A 19,027-nucleotide genomic window follows, 5' to 3' on the forward strand; every position below is an offset into this window, starting at 1 on the left:
GACAGGGCAAGTTGCGTGTCAGATGTACAGAATGTACAAAGTTGGGGACATTGAGACTGTCTTTAAGTGGGCATACTGCAGTAAACGTCATTCATTCTTTTTCCCTCAGAATGCTCAAGCAGGAGAAATGGATAAAGATTAATTAAATAAGGGGACCAAAACTCTTCACAGTATTCCAACTTTGGCTTGACTACTACCTTGTATAGTTTTATCAAGACCTTGCTGTTTTTACCATGAGCAAAATGCTGGAGAAACTCAGCAGTCTGGCAGAATCAGTAGGGAGAAAAAGAGTTAACTTTGACTTTAGTGACCCTTCTTCAGAACTAAAAGCAGCTGGGAAATGTCAGTGATGCTGATGATGGGGATGTGGGGGTGGTTGGAGTTGTTGCATGTGGAGGAGTGAAGTAATGAGTCAAATAGATAGAAACAGTGCCCGGACAGAGTAAAAGAAAGGAAAGCAAATAAAAGGATTGCTGGTAACAAGCTACAGGAGAAATAAATGCTGAATGGGCGCAAACAGAAAGCCTGAATGGTTGAAAATGGGTTGGTTGTTGGGGGTGGGTGATGAAGATGGAGGTAGGTGTTCATGGTTGAAATTGTTAAACTTAATGTTGATTCCTGAGGGTTGTAAGATACCAGGGTGGAAGATAAAATGTTGTTTTTCCAGCTTACGTTGAACTTTGCTGGAACACTGCAGCAGGCCTGAGAAAGAAACATTGACATGGGAACTTGGTAGTGTCTTGAAGTAGCAGGCAACTAGAAGTTCAGGTTCATTTTTACAGATCGTGCGGAGGTGTTCTGCAAAGCAATCACCCAGTCTGTGATTCATGTCCCCGATGTAGAGGAGACCACATTCTGAGCAGCAAATGCAAAAGATTAGATTGACAGGATAGTGATGAGGGAGCAGGTAAATGGGCAAGTATTGCACCTTCTGAGATTGTCTTTGGCTGACCTTGACCATCGCCAGCCTCTGCTTTCTATTTGACTTTAAGCTATACTTCCATCCCAATATTCTCTCTGTTGAGAAGGTTCACCACTTCCATCTCCAAAACACATCTGTTTTCTCACTGCCTCAGGTTACCTGTGCTCAAACCCTCTGCTGTGCTGATATCATCTCATGTTTCCATTATTTCAATGCTATCTTGATTGGCTTCAATCAGGACAGTGTCCAATATTGAATGTCAGCTGCATCATCAAAGACCTTCCCTCCATCATAAGGTCAGATATGGTATGTTCATTTGCAATATTCAGCACCATTCATGGCACCTCAAGTACTGAAATAACCCATGTCCATATCTTACTGCATATGCAACATCCAAGCTTGAGCTGATAAGTAGCAAGCAACATTCAGGCCTGAAGTCCCAGACAATGATCATCTCCAACAAGAGAATCTAACCATTATCCCTTGATTGTTCAATGGTATGATCATAGAATCCCTGCAGTGTGGAAACAGGCCCTTCAGCCCAACAAGACCACACTGACCTTTGGAGCATCCCACCCAGACCCAACCCCTATAACCCACCTAAGCAACATATCCCTGAACACTACGGACTATTTAGCATGGCCAGTCCACCTAGTCTGCACATTTTTGGACTGTGGGAGGAAACCGGAGCACCTGGAGGAAACCCACGCAGACGCTGGGAGAATGTGCAAACTCCACAAAGACAATTGCCTGAGGATGCAATTGAACCTGGTCCCTGGCACTGTGAGGCAGTGGTGCTAACCACTGAGCCACCGTGATTATCTCAGATTACCCCACAATGAACGTCTCGGGGATTACAATTGACCAGACACACACAGGCTAGTCATTATAAATACTGTAGCTACTGGGGAGGCGATAGCCTAGTGGTATTATCGCTCGACTGTTAATCCAGAGACCCAGATGGTGTTCTGGGGACCCAGGTTCGAATCCCACCATGGCAGATGGTGGAATTTGAATTCAATAAATATCTGAAATCAAGAATCTAATGATGACCATGAATCCACTGTCGATTGTCGGGAAAAACCCATCTCGTTCACTAATGTCCCTTAGGGAAGGAAACTGCCATCCTTACCTGGTCTGGCCTACGTATGACTCCAGACCCACAACAATGTGGTTGACTCTGAACTGCCCTCTGCGCAATTAGGGATGGGCAATAAATGCTGCCTGGCCAGTGATGCCCTTGATTTATAAATTAATAAAGGAAGACCAGATTAGAATCTGGGAAATCTGCAGTAAGTAACTCTTCATCCTGTCTCCTTAATGCCTGTCCATTGTCTCTAAACCACAAGTCAGCAGTCCCAAGGACTACAGGAGTTCAGGTAGTTCAGCCCCCACCATTTTCTTTAGGGCAGTAAATGTTGGCCTAACCAGAGAGTCCCAAGTTCCAAGAATGAATTCCTCTTTTTTTAAAAAAAATTGAATTTCATTGTGACTTCTGTCTTAACGATATGCCAAAGCACTTTAAAACGAATGTATAACTTTTGAAATTCAGCCATTTTTGTTACAAAGGCAACATGGCAATTAAATGGCAATATTCAATGTTTTCAGCCATTTTTTGATTTTATGTGGAAGGATCAAATTTATTCTAGTCTGACATCTTTGAAACTGATGACCTTAGCAGGAAGCAGTGATGGATCATGTACTTATCACTTCTGGCTCAAGATAGGTGCAAATATTTTGGCCTTGTCTTTTGCATTGATGTGCTGGGCTCCCCCATTGTTGGGGATGGGGATATTTGTGGAGCTTCCACCTCCTGTTAGTTGTTTTCATTGTCCACCCGCACCAGAAGTGGCAGGATTGCAGAGCCTAGCTCTGATCTGTTAATTGTGGAATCACTTAGCCCGGACTTTGATTTTAATACAATTGAGTGACTTATATACATTTCACAAAACAGTTAAGTGTCAACCAAGTTGCTGTGGGTCTTGCATTACTGCTAGGACAGACCAGCTAAAGATGGCAGATTTCTTCCCCTTAAGGAAGTGAACTAGATGGGTTTTAATGACCATCACAGTGGTTACATGGTCACCATTAGCGTTGCTTTTAATTTCAATTTTTTTAAATTGGATGCAAATTTCACCACCCTGTCATGATGGGATTCAAAAACACATTTCCAGAAAATTAGCTGCGGGATCTGGATTACGAGTCCAGTGACATTGCTGCCTCCTCCTTGTAGTTGAAATAGGGTCTTAATTTATGTTCAGATTTTCTTGTTGATTATAGAATGCCATTTCATTGCAATCCTGTCTCTTGTTGCATGTTGGTTACAGATCAAGTTTTCAATTGGTTTCTCTTGACTTTTTAAAATGATATTATTTTAATACTTATCACCATGTATTTAACAAGATGACTTGGTGTTTTACGATAATACTTATTTTAACTACAGTGCATTCACTGTAGTGTTAACACTTTCGGGACATGTAAAAATTAATTTGAAAAGTCAATCACCAAAGAAACAGTTGTCTCCATGTATTGGCTCTTGCTTAAATAGAAATCTTCCAAGCTCTCTGTCCTGTCTTTTTTCTAACTTTTGTGGAATTTGGGCACTGCTGGCCCAGCCAGCTTATTGCCCATCACAAATTAGCCTTGAGAAGGTGGTTATGAGCTGCCTCCTTCAACCACAACTGTACATCCACAGTGCAGTTACGGGGGGAGCTCCAGGATTCTGATCAAGTGATAGTGAAGGAACAACACATCAGGCCCAAATCAGGATAGTGTGTGGTTGATGAGGAACTTGCAGGTGATGGTGCTCCCATGCATTTGTATGAGAGGTCACTGGTTTGGAAGGTGCTGTTGAAGGAACTTTGGTGAGTTGCTTCAGTGCATCTTGTGACTGGCATGCACTACTGCACTGCATGGTGATGGAGAGGGTGAATGTTTAAGGTGGAGGATAGGATGCAAATCAAGTGGTCTGCTTGGACCTGGATTATGTTGAGCTTCTCAAGTATTTTGCAGCAGTAAACAGAGTGCATTTCATGACATTGCTGATTTGTGCATTGTAGATGATAGACAGGCTTTGGGATTTCAGAAAGTGAGTTCCTCACCATAGAATTGACATGCTGTTATAGCCACAATATTTATGGGGCTGGTCCTGTTCTTGTCAATGATAAACCCCATTAAGTTTGTTGTTGCCAGACTTAAGCTTGTTAGGTTTCTGCTAGTTGCAGCATATATTATCTGCATTCCATTTTAACATTTTACCTACTTGCAGTTTAGTCACAAGATCATTTAAAAATAAAATTCTGGTCATTTGTTTTGCCAAATCATCTACAGGTACAGCAACATTCCTGAAAAAACAGAATGAAAGTTTGTCAGATTCTTTGACATCTAAGTCAAATTTGAAAAGAAAAGCACAATGTACTTCAAAACATTAACTTAGTGCATGGGGCCTTGGGTTCTTGGATGTGGTGTAGAAACATAAGATGTTAGTCAGAAGCTTTTTTTAGAAATTTAAGTGGTTCAAATCAATTTCATCTACTTTTCAGAATTTGGGGGAAAAAAATGACAACTATACTTAACCCATTAGAATAAAATGGCTGTTGCACATGTTTTCAGATAGAAGGACTAATTTTGCAGGTTTGTTAAAACATAACACCAAATCTGTCCTTGAATAATAACATTCTCTTAACTCATAATTTTGTTGCAGATTACTTGTAATATTTTCAGAACCCTTCCTCCAAGCGACAATCCAGATTTTGATCCAGAAGAGGATGAGCCATCTTTAGAGGCAGCATGGCCTCACATGCAGGTGATAATTATGGAAAATTGGGTAGTTTCTATAACATTCCTTTTTTCCCTTAATTCCTTGTCCAGTACTGTGGATACTTCAGGAAGTGAAGAATTTCACTATACATATATTGTGTCCTAATAATGTCTACAAACTGTCCCTAACTTTGTGCATTAATCAATCTCTTCTGCTCAATTGGAGGAATTGGTTGGTTTCCTCCAACAAGCTACATTTAAGGTGAAGATGCTTTACAGTTTCAACATTATCTGTTGCTTTTAATGTGGATTGGATGGAGAGAGGCAGTTGCAGTAACCATTACTAATGAATGTGTTCTACTTTACGGTGATAAAAGATAAAGACCTCTACCTTTGTATGTTGTCATAAATGACTCCAGAATTTTAACACTACTACATCTGTGTGGGATACAGAGAGTATCTTACATAATTCTCAACCTCAGCCAGTAATGAGCTTTTATGGCAGCACTGACCCTTTATTTTTATTGATAAATCTTTTAAATAACTGCTTGTTTCTTGATTTTTGTTTTTTCCTTATCATTTGGATCTTACCTGAAAACATAGCAACAGATTTTTTTTGTAAAGAAGGCAGTAGTACTAAGCAGTTTTATTAGCACGCAATGTAGTTCCGTGTATCTGCTATCCTGTCAAGGCCATGCAGTCTATAGCCATTTCAGTTCACCTCCTCAATGAAGAGAATGATCTTGCGCAAAAAGGGCATTAGAAGCTCTGCCCTTAACTAGTCCTCCTTTACCCCATCTGAGCTGTTCAGATGTTGCATACTTAGAAAACAACTCCCACAGCTGGCAACGGATCACATTACTGAACTAATAATTGTCTATCAGTGCCTCTACCACTACAAAATTTCTGATGTAACTGAAATCAGCTACTTAAACCTGCTTTCCTAATCCTATGAGGACGTAATATGGATCTAGGAATTTCCTTTCTCTCCCCACTGACTGTGCACTTGATCTGTTTTGCCCACAAATAATAGTTTCTCTCACCACTGAAAAATTGCCAACTCCATGCTGTAAGTTATAAGTTACAATTTAAGTTCAAATCCCAATGTTTGAAACTTTAACCATAATGCATGGAAGACAGTCTGTTGAGGTAATTTGACCCTTAAATTATCAATAACCCTTGATAAAGCATGTGGTGACATTTTAGGTATACTTTGGTTCGAGCTTCCTGGTTAATCTTGGGTATGGGATCAGCAGTTGCCCCTCTTCAACACCTCTGGGGAATTCTGCTTCTGATTGGACAGCAGGCTGTACAAACCTCAGTTGGTATTTGTGTTGGTTATTGAAAACACTTTCCAAGCCACAGCACGGTCAATGATGTTATTACACTCTGATTGGCCTAGATGAGGTGAGGCTAATTTCTAAATGGTCTAAGGGGTGCCAGATCAATCTCTAATTGGACTCAGTGGTGATTGACATCGACTGCTATTGTAGAATCATAGAGTCAGACCCTTCGGCCCAACCGGTCCATGCCAAACACAATCCCAAACTAAACTAGTCCCACTTGCCCGCCCCCGACCCATATCTCTCCAAACCTTTCTTATTCATGTACTTATTCAAACGTCTTTTATAAGTTGTGATGGTACCCATAACCACCATTTCCTCAGGATGTTCATTCCACACGCGAACCATCCGCTGTGGAGAACAAAAAATTGTTTCTCATGTCTTTTTAAAATTTCTGTCCTCTCATCTTAAAAAAAAATACTCCCTCTAGTCTTGGAAAGGGAAAAGACAACTACCATTAACTCCACCCAAACCCCTCAACCTCCTGTGCTCCAGTGGAAAAAGTCCCAGCCTACTCAGCCTTTCTTTATAAATCAAAACCTTCCATATCTGACAACATCCTGGTAAATCTCTTCTGGACCCTCTCCAGCTTAATCTCCTTCCTGTAACTGGGCAACCAGAACTGGACACAGTATTTCATCGCTCACTATCTCTTGATAAATTTCCTTTGATGCCACTTGTTCCTTTATGACTCCTTCTTAAGAGGATATTTTCTGGTCTTGTCTTTACCTGTTTGTTTAGCATAGGGTCTGCAGTCAGTCCCTCATGTTTAATACTCTGAGATCACTGTCTCAGATTTTGCAAGTTTCTCATGAAATCACACGCACACCAGTTTTATTTTTACATTAAGAGGTGACTTGTTAGGTGATTTTTCTCTCTGTGGTTGTGTGTGCCTGGAGCATTTTACTTTTAAAACATTGAATATGAAAAGTTGCTTGTAACCTTAACTTGTCTAACACTCATACAAAAGATCATTAATATCTTCGTGTTATTAACATCATCATATTTTATCAGTTAATAATTAACAGATTACAAAATAAAATGTAGGTAGTACTTAAAATTATGCAAAATGTATAAAAGTGCAAATGTGTAATAGGCGAGGAAGTGAGGTACTCTTATGCCTTTAGTCACAACATACTCCTTCATGATGAAAGCCTGAAGGTTTATATGGTTGCAAACATAAAACACATTATTACAAAGTTAAGTCCAATGTAAAGATTATATTTAACAAAATGTAGTTGTTTTCCTTCTAAATCACTGTGAATTTAAAACAAAACTAACATTAGAACACAACTGTGTGGCACAATGGTAGTGTCCCTGCCTCTGCACCAGGAGGCCCAGATTCAAGTGCCACCTGTTTCAGAAGTGTGTAACGATATCACTGAACCTGTTGATAGAAAAAACAGAACACAACTGCTGTTTTCTGTTCCTCTCTTTCTGAGGTAGAACTCCTTCTCATTTGCTTCTATTGATAACACCAAGTTTGATAAGGATTTAATGAGTTGAGAGTCCATGAACTTGAAGATTGCATGTTTGCACAGTGTAGCTCTGAAATAGAAATAAACTAAACAGGGGCCTCATTAGTATTTTCATTTTGTTCAAAGTGCCCTGGTGCATTTCTTTGTCAAGGCGAGGCTGAGCGGAGTCACATGAAATTAAACTGCTAAAATCTACATAAGTTACAGTTAAGCAGAATAATATAGCATTAGATTAAGTGACAAGTATGCTTACCTGGTTGCATAATTATATTGAAAATAAAGACTAAACATCAATCACCTTAAGGGTAGTTCCCCTATTAAGCGATAGTTGCGTTCTTGTGTGACCTCATGCCATAGAAAATCGCATTATAGAAAATGGCCAGCAGAAAGTTCATGTTATCCAAACAGTGTCCACTATTCATTCATTGCATTACAGCCTATTCGCATTAACGAAACATGCATTATAGCAGAACTACCTGTACTAGTTTTACACCACTAAGCTTGAAATTTTCATCTGACCTTTCAAATTATCATCAACTCAGGCTGAAATGGAGATTGGAATATTACCATATCAGATTTAATCTCAGACATGTGAAAAGCTAATTCAGTTTAACTTTCATCCCAAAATGAGACTTCTTCTAAAAAGCACCCCAAAAAGCAAAGTGATGCTGCGTGACATCTTGAACTATGACACAACACTCCTCCTGATATTGGCTCCGAGGTGCAGCCAAGATACAGACTACAAAACTTCAGCGCTTCTGCACCACTACCTTCCAAAGGTTTCTCTGCTGTTGAAACCCACCATCCCACCTTCCACGTCTTCCTCTGCTGTTAAAACTGAAACGTCATGTTTCTTTGTCCCCAATCACCACCTCAGTTGTAAAGAGCTGACCACCCCAAACTAAAAGCCAAGGTTTTGGCCATGGTATGAATACCAATAGCTATATGCTTCATTTTTATTGATAGAGAAATCTAATCTCAATGTGTATTTTGTGGTATCTTTCCACTCCCAACAATCATAGAATCCCTACAATGCAAAAAGAGGTTATTCAGCCCATCAAGTCTGCACTGACCCTCCGAACAACATCCCACCCAGACATAACCCTAGACCCTATTCCTGTAACCTCATATTTACCTTGGCTAACTCACCTAGCCTGCACTTCCCTGGACACTAGCATGACCAGTCCATTTAACCTGAATATCTTTGGACTAAATGTTCTCTCTTCTGTCCAAAAAAGCCAGTAACGGTCATTGTAGCTCTCCCTCACCTTTCTAAGAAGAAAATTCCAAGATCAGCTCACTGCAAACCTTAAACTCTAATCCCTATAAAGAAGAAAATCTGGGAATGGGCACAGAAAGGGGTTTTCCCCTCCCTCGATGTGAAAAATTGAGATTACAAACAGCTTTCAGCCACCGTTCCCTTACCCCCACTGACTGAAAGTAAAATCTGGCATTGTTGGAGGTAAAGAGATCACCCTGTTTGACAGCCCCTTTCAAAGCTTGTTCTCTTCTCACTCATCTTTGTTGCTGCTCTTCTCATGTTTCTGTCTACATCTTTGCTTTCTTCTCTTCTTCTACCTTATTACATGTTGCCGACAGTTTTCACTGCTCCTCTGAATAAGTGTATAATATTAAACTGTAAGTGGAAAATTTTGTAATTTATTATTTAAACTATCTGTTAACATAAATAGCACTCCTTGAAAAGATGGCCTTAGGCAGAAATAGCTGTCATTTCTGGTTTTAAAATGTTTATCAGAATTTTAGTAAAATCGCAGAACGTACAATTCAATGTTGCTGATCCTGCTGTTGAGTACAACATTATTGTTTGGCCTCTTGCAACAGAGATTCACATTACTAATCTGAAACACAGTTTCTGTAGATTGAGCCAGCTACTCTGAAGGGGAAATACTGTGGGTTATTGATCATCTGAGAACAAGGATTGAGGGGAAAAAACAAGTTAAAGGATCATTCTCCTTTTGGAAACAATCAGCTAATAAAACTATCAAGTTGAAGTTATATGTAGCGTCAGTGTTCACAAGTGTATTTTGTGCAGATGCCTAACGTGATTATTTTTGTTAATTGTCACTTCTTTCTTTGTTTAAAGATCGTGTATGAATTTTTTCTGCGATTTCTGGAATGCCCAGACTTCCAACCTAGTATTGCAAAAAGATTCATTGATCAGAAATTTGTACTTCAGGTAGGTACTTTAAACTTTATTTTGTCTGACTAAGTAGATGAACAATTTCATACTTCCTCAGGATCAGGTGCTTGGATTGCACATCTTATGTTGCCTGCATTAAGCAGGTTGAGGTTCTTTCTGTGCTATCCTCCAACAGTTCACTTTGAGGTGGATCAAAAGCATATCTTCTGTGTTCAAGTATGTAAGTGATCTTCTCATTTTACCACATCGTCAATGTCATGTTGTATTTCGTACAACCTAAAGAGCAAGGAAATGGTGAATCCAAAGTTTCTTCAACTATGCTGGCTCCACCACCAGCATTCACTTTAAAATGTTTATTGTTATTACCTGGGTATTGCAGTCAGCAGTGAAAGAACAGCACTTGCTATTTATTATGCTTACAGCTACCCAGTAAACTTTGTGGGTTTTGGAGCAGAAACTTAGTCAACAGGTGTCTGAAATCGTGCAGCTGTCCCCACAAAGGATCTGGGACTGTACATGAACAAGACAACCAATCAAATTGAAGAATTTCTATGTGGCATCTGAACTAGGAAGTGTCAGTTGGAATATTTTGTTAAATGTAAATCGTATACTGAAAATAGAGGGAAACAAAGGATTAGGAGAGGGAAATGAAACACTCGGGTAAATTTATAGAGTTTCTAAATTTAAATAAAAACATCCAAAAATAATAGAATCTGTTGTAATGTAACCCCTAACTTATTTTTTTAAAGAAAGTAAAGGAGAGAGGTTGTTTAGTAGGAATTATGACTTATGCCATTAAAAATTCACGTACTCAAATTGACGAGCCTGACTATTTTTATGTGTCTGGAGTAGTTATCTGAGGAATAAATAGCTCACTTGGCTAGACAGCTATCGCATGGATCAGATTAAGACCAACAAACTGGAGTTTAATCCTTGTTTTAGCTAGGTAGGATCAGCTTGTTTCTGTCCCCTACCCATAGTTTTAAGAAAAAAATCACAGCCTTGATTCAGTAAAAATCACCAAAGACGTCTTCAAGAAGACGTGCATCTCATTGGGGAGTCAAGGGAAAATTCTTGCAAATTTTCATGCTTACATGTATTTCAATACAGCATATTTTGTAGAAATCTCCATGTAATAGTATGTATTATATATATCATGGACAAGCTAAATTAATTGGACAACGACTTCTGTGTTTCTGTATTTCTCCATGCATATGTGAGTGCCAGAAACGAGGTGCTTTTCATTCTCATAAAATAAGTTTAGAAACAAATATGGCCTTTACCCCTTTAAGCTTTCTTGGTAGGAACAAGAAAAGTATCGATGACCTTATGAGCAAATTGCAGATTTAGTACAGGGTTGAGTACTGAAGACAGACATAATCACAATGGATCCTGTTGAGTTAGATTGCTGCAATTGATTTGAAATAGTTTGGTCAGAAAGAGGAAAAAAGTGAAACGTTTCTGACATCATATTTGTTCATAATTATCAACAAAACTTGAAAACCTACAATAAAATGAATGCAAGCTTGCAAAATAATATCTCACAAAGGTATAGTAAATTTTTCTTTAAATGCCACTTGTCGTTGGCTTCTGACACGTTCTGTTCTTTTGAAGACCTTATTTTATTTCACCTCTTGCTTCTCGAATGAAATACCAATTACCTTAGACAGTTCAAGAATGGATACCTTGGCCTTGTCCTTTTTCTGAACTAATAGAGACTTTGTTTGATTTTTGTCCTCTTTATGCTTTGAATATAGTTATTCTGTCCAACTCGCTGCAGGGCCTGAGATCAGCTGGTGTAACCCCCAGACTTGTGACAGCACTGGGGCTTTGCTGGTCTTCCTGTGTCGTGCAACCTCCTTAACTGTTGAATGTTGAATTCCATGAAAAACGTAACCTTTTTTCATAAAAACAAATGGATACATCAAAAAAAGTAACAACTTCACTCTCTCTGCAATGGGGAAAAAAGAACGTGCAACTTCTGGATTTCTTTTTGAGATTCCAGTTTTCTCGGCCGTTGCAGTGGGGAGACAAATGCAAACAGAAAGCACTATTTATTTCTTTGTTACTTATGCCCGACAGGCAAACACGACAAGCTTCATCAAGTAACAGTGGTCAAATTTTTTTATCTAATTCTTGTTCTGATTTTGGTTTTCTTCTGTTTCCCTTTATGGAGGTGGGATGTTGTCTGGGGAAGATGAATGACCACTGCAGATTAGACTCTACATGTGTTTTAGGAAGTGTTCAACAGTTCAAGAAGATGATTTCTACAATGAGAAACTGTGGATCCTTAAGAGATTGTGGTTATTTGATAAGAGATGTTCACAATTATGGTGTGTTGGCAGATCTAGAGAGAAATTATTCCTGTTGGAGCTACAACTAGAGAAAACAAATTAAAGGTGATTGACAATAGATTCAATGATGATATGAGTGAAGGCAATTTTATGCAATGGGTTGTTGAATTGTGGAAATGTCTGAGATTATGTTATCATGGTGGAGACAGAGCAAATTATGGTTTTCAAAAAGCAAGTGCAAGTTATTTGAAGAAGCAAAAAAAAAATCCTACCAGCATGCCCCCCAATAAAGTCAGAAAATTGCCCTCAAAACTCAAAATGTAGTCATTGTGAAAATCTGAAGAGCAACCTTCAGGAGGGAAAAGAATATTCCACATGTTTGCTTTCCTTTGAGTGAAGAAATATGGGTCGACTCCATGTCCAGCACCTATATCCCTTGGTTCATGATATCCCAACCCTGATAATAAATCCTCCCTTCCTTTAGTCTGTCCAGCCCTATTAGAAGTTTATACTTTTTAATCTGATCCCCTCTCATCCTTCTGTGCTCTCGTCAGTACGGGCCCATTGGAACCAATCTGTCCTTATAGGATAGTTCTGCCATCTCTGGTATCAGCCTCGTATCAAACTCTGCTGTATTGCTGCATAGCAACTCTATCTTTCCTTGGGTAGGGAGACCATAACACATCACATGCAATTTCCAGGTATGGTCTCAACAACGCCCTGTGTAGCTACAGCAAGACATCCCTATATCTGAACTCCAATCCTTTTGCAATGAAGCCAATATAGCATTTGCCTCCCTGTTCGTTTGCTGCACCTGCCAGTGATGCTGCTGTCTCCCCATGATGAACTATGCTTGTGGCTATATTCCCATAAAAGTAAACTGTTCGCCACATTTATTTCATGATTTGACTTTCTGCTCTACTTTACCATAACCCATGGATTTAACTAATATTCCCATGTAATTCTGAAGTGGGGGTGTGGGGTTGGACTCGGGTGGACACCAGGTTTTGGTCCATCAGGTTTATTTGAAATCACAAGCTTTCAGAGCATTGCTGCTTCATCAGGTCACTTCGTCTGGTGAAGGAGCAGCTCTCTGAGAGATTGTGACTTCAGATAAACCTGTAGGACTTTCACCTGGTTTTGTGTGACTTCTGACCATGTAACTCTGAACATGTGCTTGTGGCCCTTATACGTGTATCTCTTAAACCTGACAAATTGGGTTGCTACCAAGCAAGAATTGCTAAATTGTCAAGCTTCTTGGACACGTAAGATGAACATGTAGAGCAGCAGTTAAGAACAGGTTCATTTTAGTTATATCAGCAAATCATATCATCTTGTAATCAAGAAAAATAAACATGACATGCTACCATACGTGAGAGAGTCACATTGCAGTTCACCAATCTTATTTATATGTTGTAAAATCTTATTGGTCATGAAGAAAGCAAAATTATGTTGGCACTAAATGCATAATGGCAATTGTTACATTTTGTTTCAAAATGTCCATTACTTAACTGTAATTATATCATATTAACACATGCATTCAGAATTATTTCACTTCTTAAAACGACGTCCATATGTTGTCTTTCTTCAGCTGTGGCGCAGCAGAATAAACTTGTTGATAACTAATCTGATAAAAGCAACAGGAGGAAGTAATCTTGCTTCACAATGCAAATAGAACTCTTAATTTTTAGTGCTGTAAAATCGAAGAAATGCTGTTAACCTAAAGGGTTTTCCAACTATTAAATGCCTCTTCATTGAAAACTTTGTCTCTTTTCTCAAACCAACTTTTTCCAGCTTTTGGAGTTGTTTGACAGTGAGGATCCACGAGAACGGGATTTTTTGAAAACAGTTCTGCATCGTATTTATGGAAAGTTCCTTGGATTGCGTGCATTCATCAGGAAACAGATCAACAACATTTTTCTACGGTAATCTGTAGTAAATGATTTCCTTCATTTACTAAAAACTGCCATTGAAGCAATGATCTACAGAAATTGATTTAAAGGGCAGTGAAAACCACGTGAAATATTTGTTTTTAAGAAACGTTCTATAGACTTAAACATAGAATGCCTCCAAATTGAGTGAAATCTTTAGTCTGAAATTGTCCTGCACCTTAACGCTGTCCTTTTGATCCTGTATTCTTTCTAGGGATGTGGAGTCATTGGGAATGTCAGAACTTGTAGCCCATCTGTAATTGCTTTCAAACTAAACAGCTTGCTAGGTCATTTCAAAGAGCAGTTAAGAGCAATTGCTATGGGTTTGGTGTTACAAGTATACCAAATCAGTTAAGACTGACAGATGCCTGTCTCTAAAGGACATTTATGAACGAGACTGTGTTTTTATAGCAGTCAATGGTATTTGTCATGGTTACCATTACTGAGCCTAGCTTAGTGTTCCAAATTTATTAACTGTATTTAAACTTGGTGGCATGGTAGGATTTACACCCATAACCCAGGCTTTTGGATTAATAGTCCAGTGATTTTACATTTACACCTCCATCCCCCCCCCTCCATGTCCAGTCCTTCAAGTTCATTATTGGCTCCCTTTCAGGCTTTTATATTAGCGTTCTTCGGTATTGTTTTCAACATAATCAAATTAGTTATCGTTCTTCATTTTGTAAATGAACGTGATGTAAGGTGGACTATATGCAAGCAATGAGTGTCATGAGTATGTTGCAAGCCAAGTTGATTTGGACAACTAAGAAGTAGGGAGCCTGTGAAGTTTGATCACTGCAGGAAGTGCCATCTGCTGTGGTCAGTTTTCTTGAGTTGAAAGCAATAAAATCAAACGTCCCTAAACAGACCTCTAGAGACTGTTACTGAAAAGATGTGCAAAGAGATATCTATTTACCTGAACCTATAACTAGGAGAAGCAGGGTTGCTGTTGGATACTGCTTGTGCCTTCCCAATCTCCTTCCCAACTCCTTCCTCCACACCTACAGCAAGCCTGAAGCAGGTGTCCCACACCAGCCAACTTTCCTCCTCTTTATGATGGACATTCTGCCTATATGTAAATGATGAGCCTCTCAGCTTGCTGATCATGTTCTAATTATGCAAGAATTATTTCTGCTTGGTTGTTTTATTGTGGCAGTCAGGGTTAAGCCCTAGTCTTCATTATCTTTTTTTTTCCCCATTAATTGTTGAGAGTTATGCTGTGTTGCGGAGAGATCTTGCATATTCTTGTACATGAATCATAAAAAGGTCAGAATTGCATCAGTCAAGAATAGTGAAACAGGCTAGAGGCACCAAGTAGTTGTCTTCTGTTCCCATTGCTTATGTTCATGTATTTCAATTTTTTTAATCAATGTTGTATCTATTTTGCATGATTTATTTTTGAAATTTCACCTGCAAATTGGAATTTGACAGAGCAGGTGCTGCTGCAGAACACTGTTATGTGCAGATATCCAAATATTTCCTGTAGGTTAGTTTTAGAGTTGATAACGAAAAGAAGGTTCATGGTTTGTTCTTTGTACTATCCTGTTGATGGAGTATCTGAAAACATTTTTAATATTTCCTCAGAAGTTCTGAATTCTTTCTGAAATGTGTTTTTTTTTTGTTTGTTTGGCCTCCAATAGTGACCTGGTAGCTGTGGTTATTTTCATTATGCAGTGGTAAAGATGGAGGTACCCTCATTCTCCTCCACACACTGCTGTTCTTTCTGATGTGGCGAGCCTCCTACTGGTCTTCCAGTTTTGAGAGCCCACCTGACATCCTAACTGGATGGTGGACACAACTGTTGGCCACTAATTGGCCTATTCACAGAAAATCACTTTTGGGTGATTGTATACACGGGTCTAGATTGGGACCTTGTTTAACTCTGACCGAGGGGTTCCAACCAGGAAGGTTTAGTTCAGCCTCATATTTTTGTTCTTCTATATACTGAATCATATCCTTCCATAGTTGGTAACTGTCCAATGTTTATAATTCCTTTTATGTGTGTATATGTACCACTGCACTTTGAATTCATATTATATAATGTTGACCTTTATTTCCTGGTTTTTCCAATAAGTGTTTGATGTTCCTAGCCCTTAGAACAGCATTTTTTTAAACAATATTTCCTGACTTCTCAAAATTTAGTTCAACAATACATTCTTCTTTTATTTTAATTGTTTATTAATCCTGATGTCTCCATTTAGACGCCAATCTAGACTTCCCTGTTGCTCCTCATCTTAAAATATTGGGAGGAAACTTAAAGTATATGTCATCTATACAAGGGCGTTATTGCCATTTCTATTCCTATGAATTCTATCTCTTTGGTAAAGTGAAGCCTTATCTTGTTCTAAAAACTCTTCAGTGCCCCAAAATCTCTCATGCTGTTCTATTCACCATTTCTGAATCATTGATCATAAGCTTAATTTGTCTAGTGTACTGCGTGTGAAGGAGTCAGGAAATTTTTACCATTGAAGCCTTTATTTTCTGTCTGGTGCCTCATGCTATAAGCTCCTGCAACAGATGTCTAGACACATCCGTATCTATGTCACTGTTTCCTACGTGAACCACAATTTTGGTTGTGCTCCTTCCCTTTCTAGAAGTTTTTCTACTTGCTGTTTGACATCCCTTGTACTAACATCAGGAAAATAACCCACCATATTATAACTTGCAGATATAACGGTATGATGATATGGATTCAAATCATGCTTCAAAGGTAGCTGATGGAATTTAAATGCGATTAGTATAATCTGTAATTCAAAACTAGTCTCCATAATGATGACCATGAAACTGTCAACAATTGTTGCAAAAACCCATCAGGTTAAAAAAAACTGTCTTCTATGGAAGGAAATCTTGCTTGCTTCCTTTCCTCATCTGGACCACGTGATTCTAGACCATCATACCAATATAGTTGACTCCCATCTCCCCTCTGAAATTGCCTAACAGCGTACTCAGTTCATGGGCAGTTGGGATGGGCAACAAATGCTGGCCTTGCCAGTGACTCCCACATTCCATGAAAGCGTTAAACAAAGCTACTTGTACTCACTTAATTTTATAGCCTAACTGCCACCTTCAAAGGCTTATGTACATACACCTGCAGGGTTGTTTATTTCTGCTTCCACTACACATGGTATGATTTTAGTTTGTGCCTGTCCTCCGTCATCTTTGCCAAAATGCAACACTAAAAACTTTTGTTAAATTTCACCTACCGTGTATCTGTTTCACCCGCCTTAGTGTGTCTGATTGAAGACTGTCACAGTCCTTATTGTTGTGCACATTGAGTAATGTGTCACCTACAAACTTTGACCTGATGCCCCGTTCAATGCGGAATGTAACAATAACCTCTGGCTTATTTTCTCCATTGCAATTTATCTCCTTGAACCCGTCTTTCTTATCTCCTCCACCTTCATTTCCAACAATAAGTGCAAGGAACTTCAGGATTTTCTGGTCACAAAGATCGTGATCATCTAATCAGCTGCCTCTGCCATTTCTCTCCTGTTAAGCTATACTTCTCTAAAGCACTGAATTCTTTTCTTTTGTTTCTTTCCTGTTTACCCTATTCCCTCTCAACTCATCATCTTCTCAATGAGGTCAATCTCCTACTACTGCAACCCTATTTCCACTAAACAATTGACCATTCAACCTGCCTCCCTCGTCCTCGGTAACGGATATTTCTAACCTTTCTCTCTCTTCAGATGCTGTCATTCTCTCCTTTAAATCAACCATCATCACTCCTGTTTTCGAAATAACAGCACTTGATGTTCACCTTCCTTTTAATCTAATCTATTACATCATCTCCAATCTCCTTTTCCTGACCCAAGACCTTCAGTGTGTTGTTGCCTCCCAAATCCAAACAGGTTTCCATCCCTGTTTACTGAAATTATTCTTTCATAGTTACAAGTGATATCCTATACAGTTTTTGATATTGTTGACAACAGTATTCTCCTCTAACACTTCTCCATTGACATCCAGTTTGCACGAGACTGAACTTGTCTGCTTGCATTCTTGGCGATCTCGAATTAAACTGTTCCAATATAGATATAACACAAGCTTCTATCTGGCAGAATGATAGGATGCCCAGGTACATCCTGTCCAAAAAACAGGACAAGTCATATTCAGCCAATTAGTGGCCACCAATCAATTACTTAATTGTCAAATCAACATCTTGAGTACCCTCAGCCAACAAATATTCACCAGTAACTTGCTCACTGATGCTTAGTATGAATTCTCCTTGGATGCGTACTTTGATCCAAACATGAGCAAAAAAGTTGAATTCCAGAGGTGAGCTAAGAGTGATTGCCCTTGACAGGAAGGCAGCCTTTTGACTGGGTGTGGTATCAAGGCACCCCAATAAAATTCATCATGCTGGGAGTCTTGGTGGGGACACATGTTACATTCATATCTAACACATGGTAGTAGTTGTTGAAGCACAATTATTTCACCTTCAGGATATGTCTGCATGATTTCCTTGAGGTAGAGCCTGAGGGCAAACATTCTCAAGCTGCTTTTATCCTTCAGCTCATCATAAGGTCAGAAATGAGGATCTTGGTAATGTTTGCAAAATGTTTACTCCACTTACAACTCTTAAGGTACTGAATTCCCATTTCAGTACTACTGTCTGTGCCTATAGAGCTGCTAATGTAACATAAAACAGAAGCATGACACAACCGTCAAGCAATGAGTAGCTCCATCAGAACATGAATCTCTGATAATCATTGGTATTATTGTTATGGACCAGACAAAACCTACTTCAGATATATCAAGGACATGGTCTTGACCCTAACTTCTGTACTATTTAAAGGCAAGTGTAAAATTCTGTGGCTAAGATGTAATTTGATTGGTCACATTGGCTTTAAGCAAAATACACTTTATTCTTACACCCAATTAAAATACAAACAAAAGGAAGAAAGAATTGATAATACTTTAATGCTTTGGGAAAACTAACACAATAATAGGTTATTTAACTGTTAAACAGCAACTGTTCCAATATAGTAACATCCCATAAACACACCTTTGGCAAAGACAAATTCAGTAAAATAGATTGTCTTGTACTGTGTTTCTCCAGTCCAGGAGAAAAGAACAGCGAGAAGATTCTGGCAGAGAGAGAGAGAGAATGCCATCTTTTTGCTGTGGCTGAGAGAGATG

General features: G+C 38.9%; 1 protein-coding gene across 1 annotated transcript in view; it reads left to right on the forward strand.

Annotated features, from left to right (window-relative positions):
- Positions 1-1,078: 1,078 nt before the first annotated feature.
- Positions 1,079-19,027, forward strand: part of LOC109915548 (serine/threonine-protein phosphatase 2A 56 kDa regulatory subunit alpha isoform) — a 54,568-nt gene continuing 36,619 nt past the window's right edge. The window contains exons 1-4 of the mRNA XM_048600773.1: positions 1,079-1,228; positions 4,626-4,727; positions 9,607-9,699; positions 13,752-13,882. Coding sequence (XP_048456730.1) covers positions 1,118-1,228; positions 4,626-4,727; positions 9,607-9,699; positions 13,752-13,882 — 437 coding nt within the window. The 5' untranslated portion in view covers positions 1,079-1,117. The remainder of the gene's footprint in view (positions 1,229-4,625; positions 4,728-9,606; positions 9,700-13,751; positions 13,883-19,027) is intronic.

This window comes from Rhincodon typus, chromosome 9 (assembly GCF_021869965.1).
Source record: "Rhincodon typus isolate 14 chromosome 9, sRhiTyp1.1, whole genome shotgun sequence".
Lineage (NCBI taxonomy): Eukaryota > Metazoa > Chordata > Chondrichthyes > Orectolobiformes > Rhincodontidae > Rhincodon > Rhincodon typus.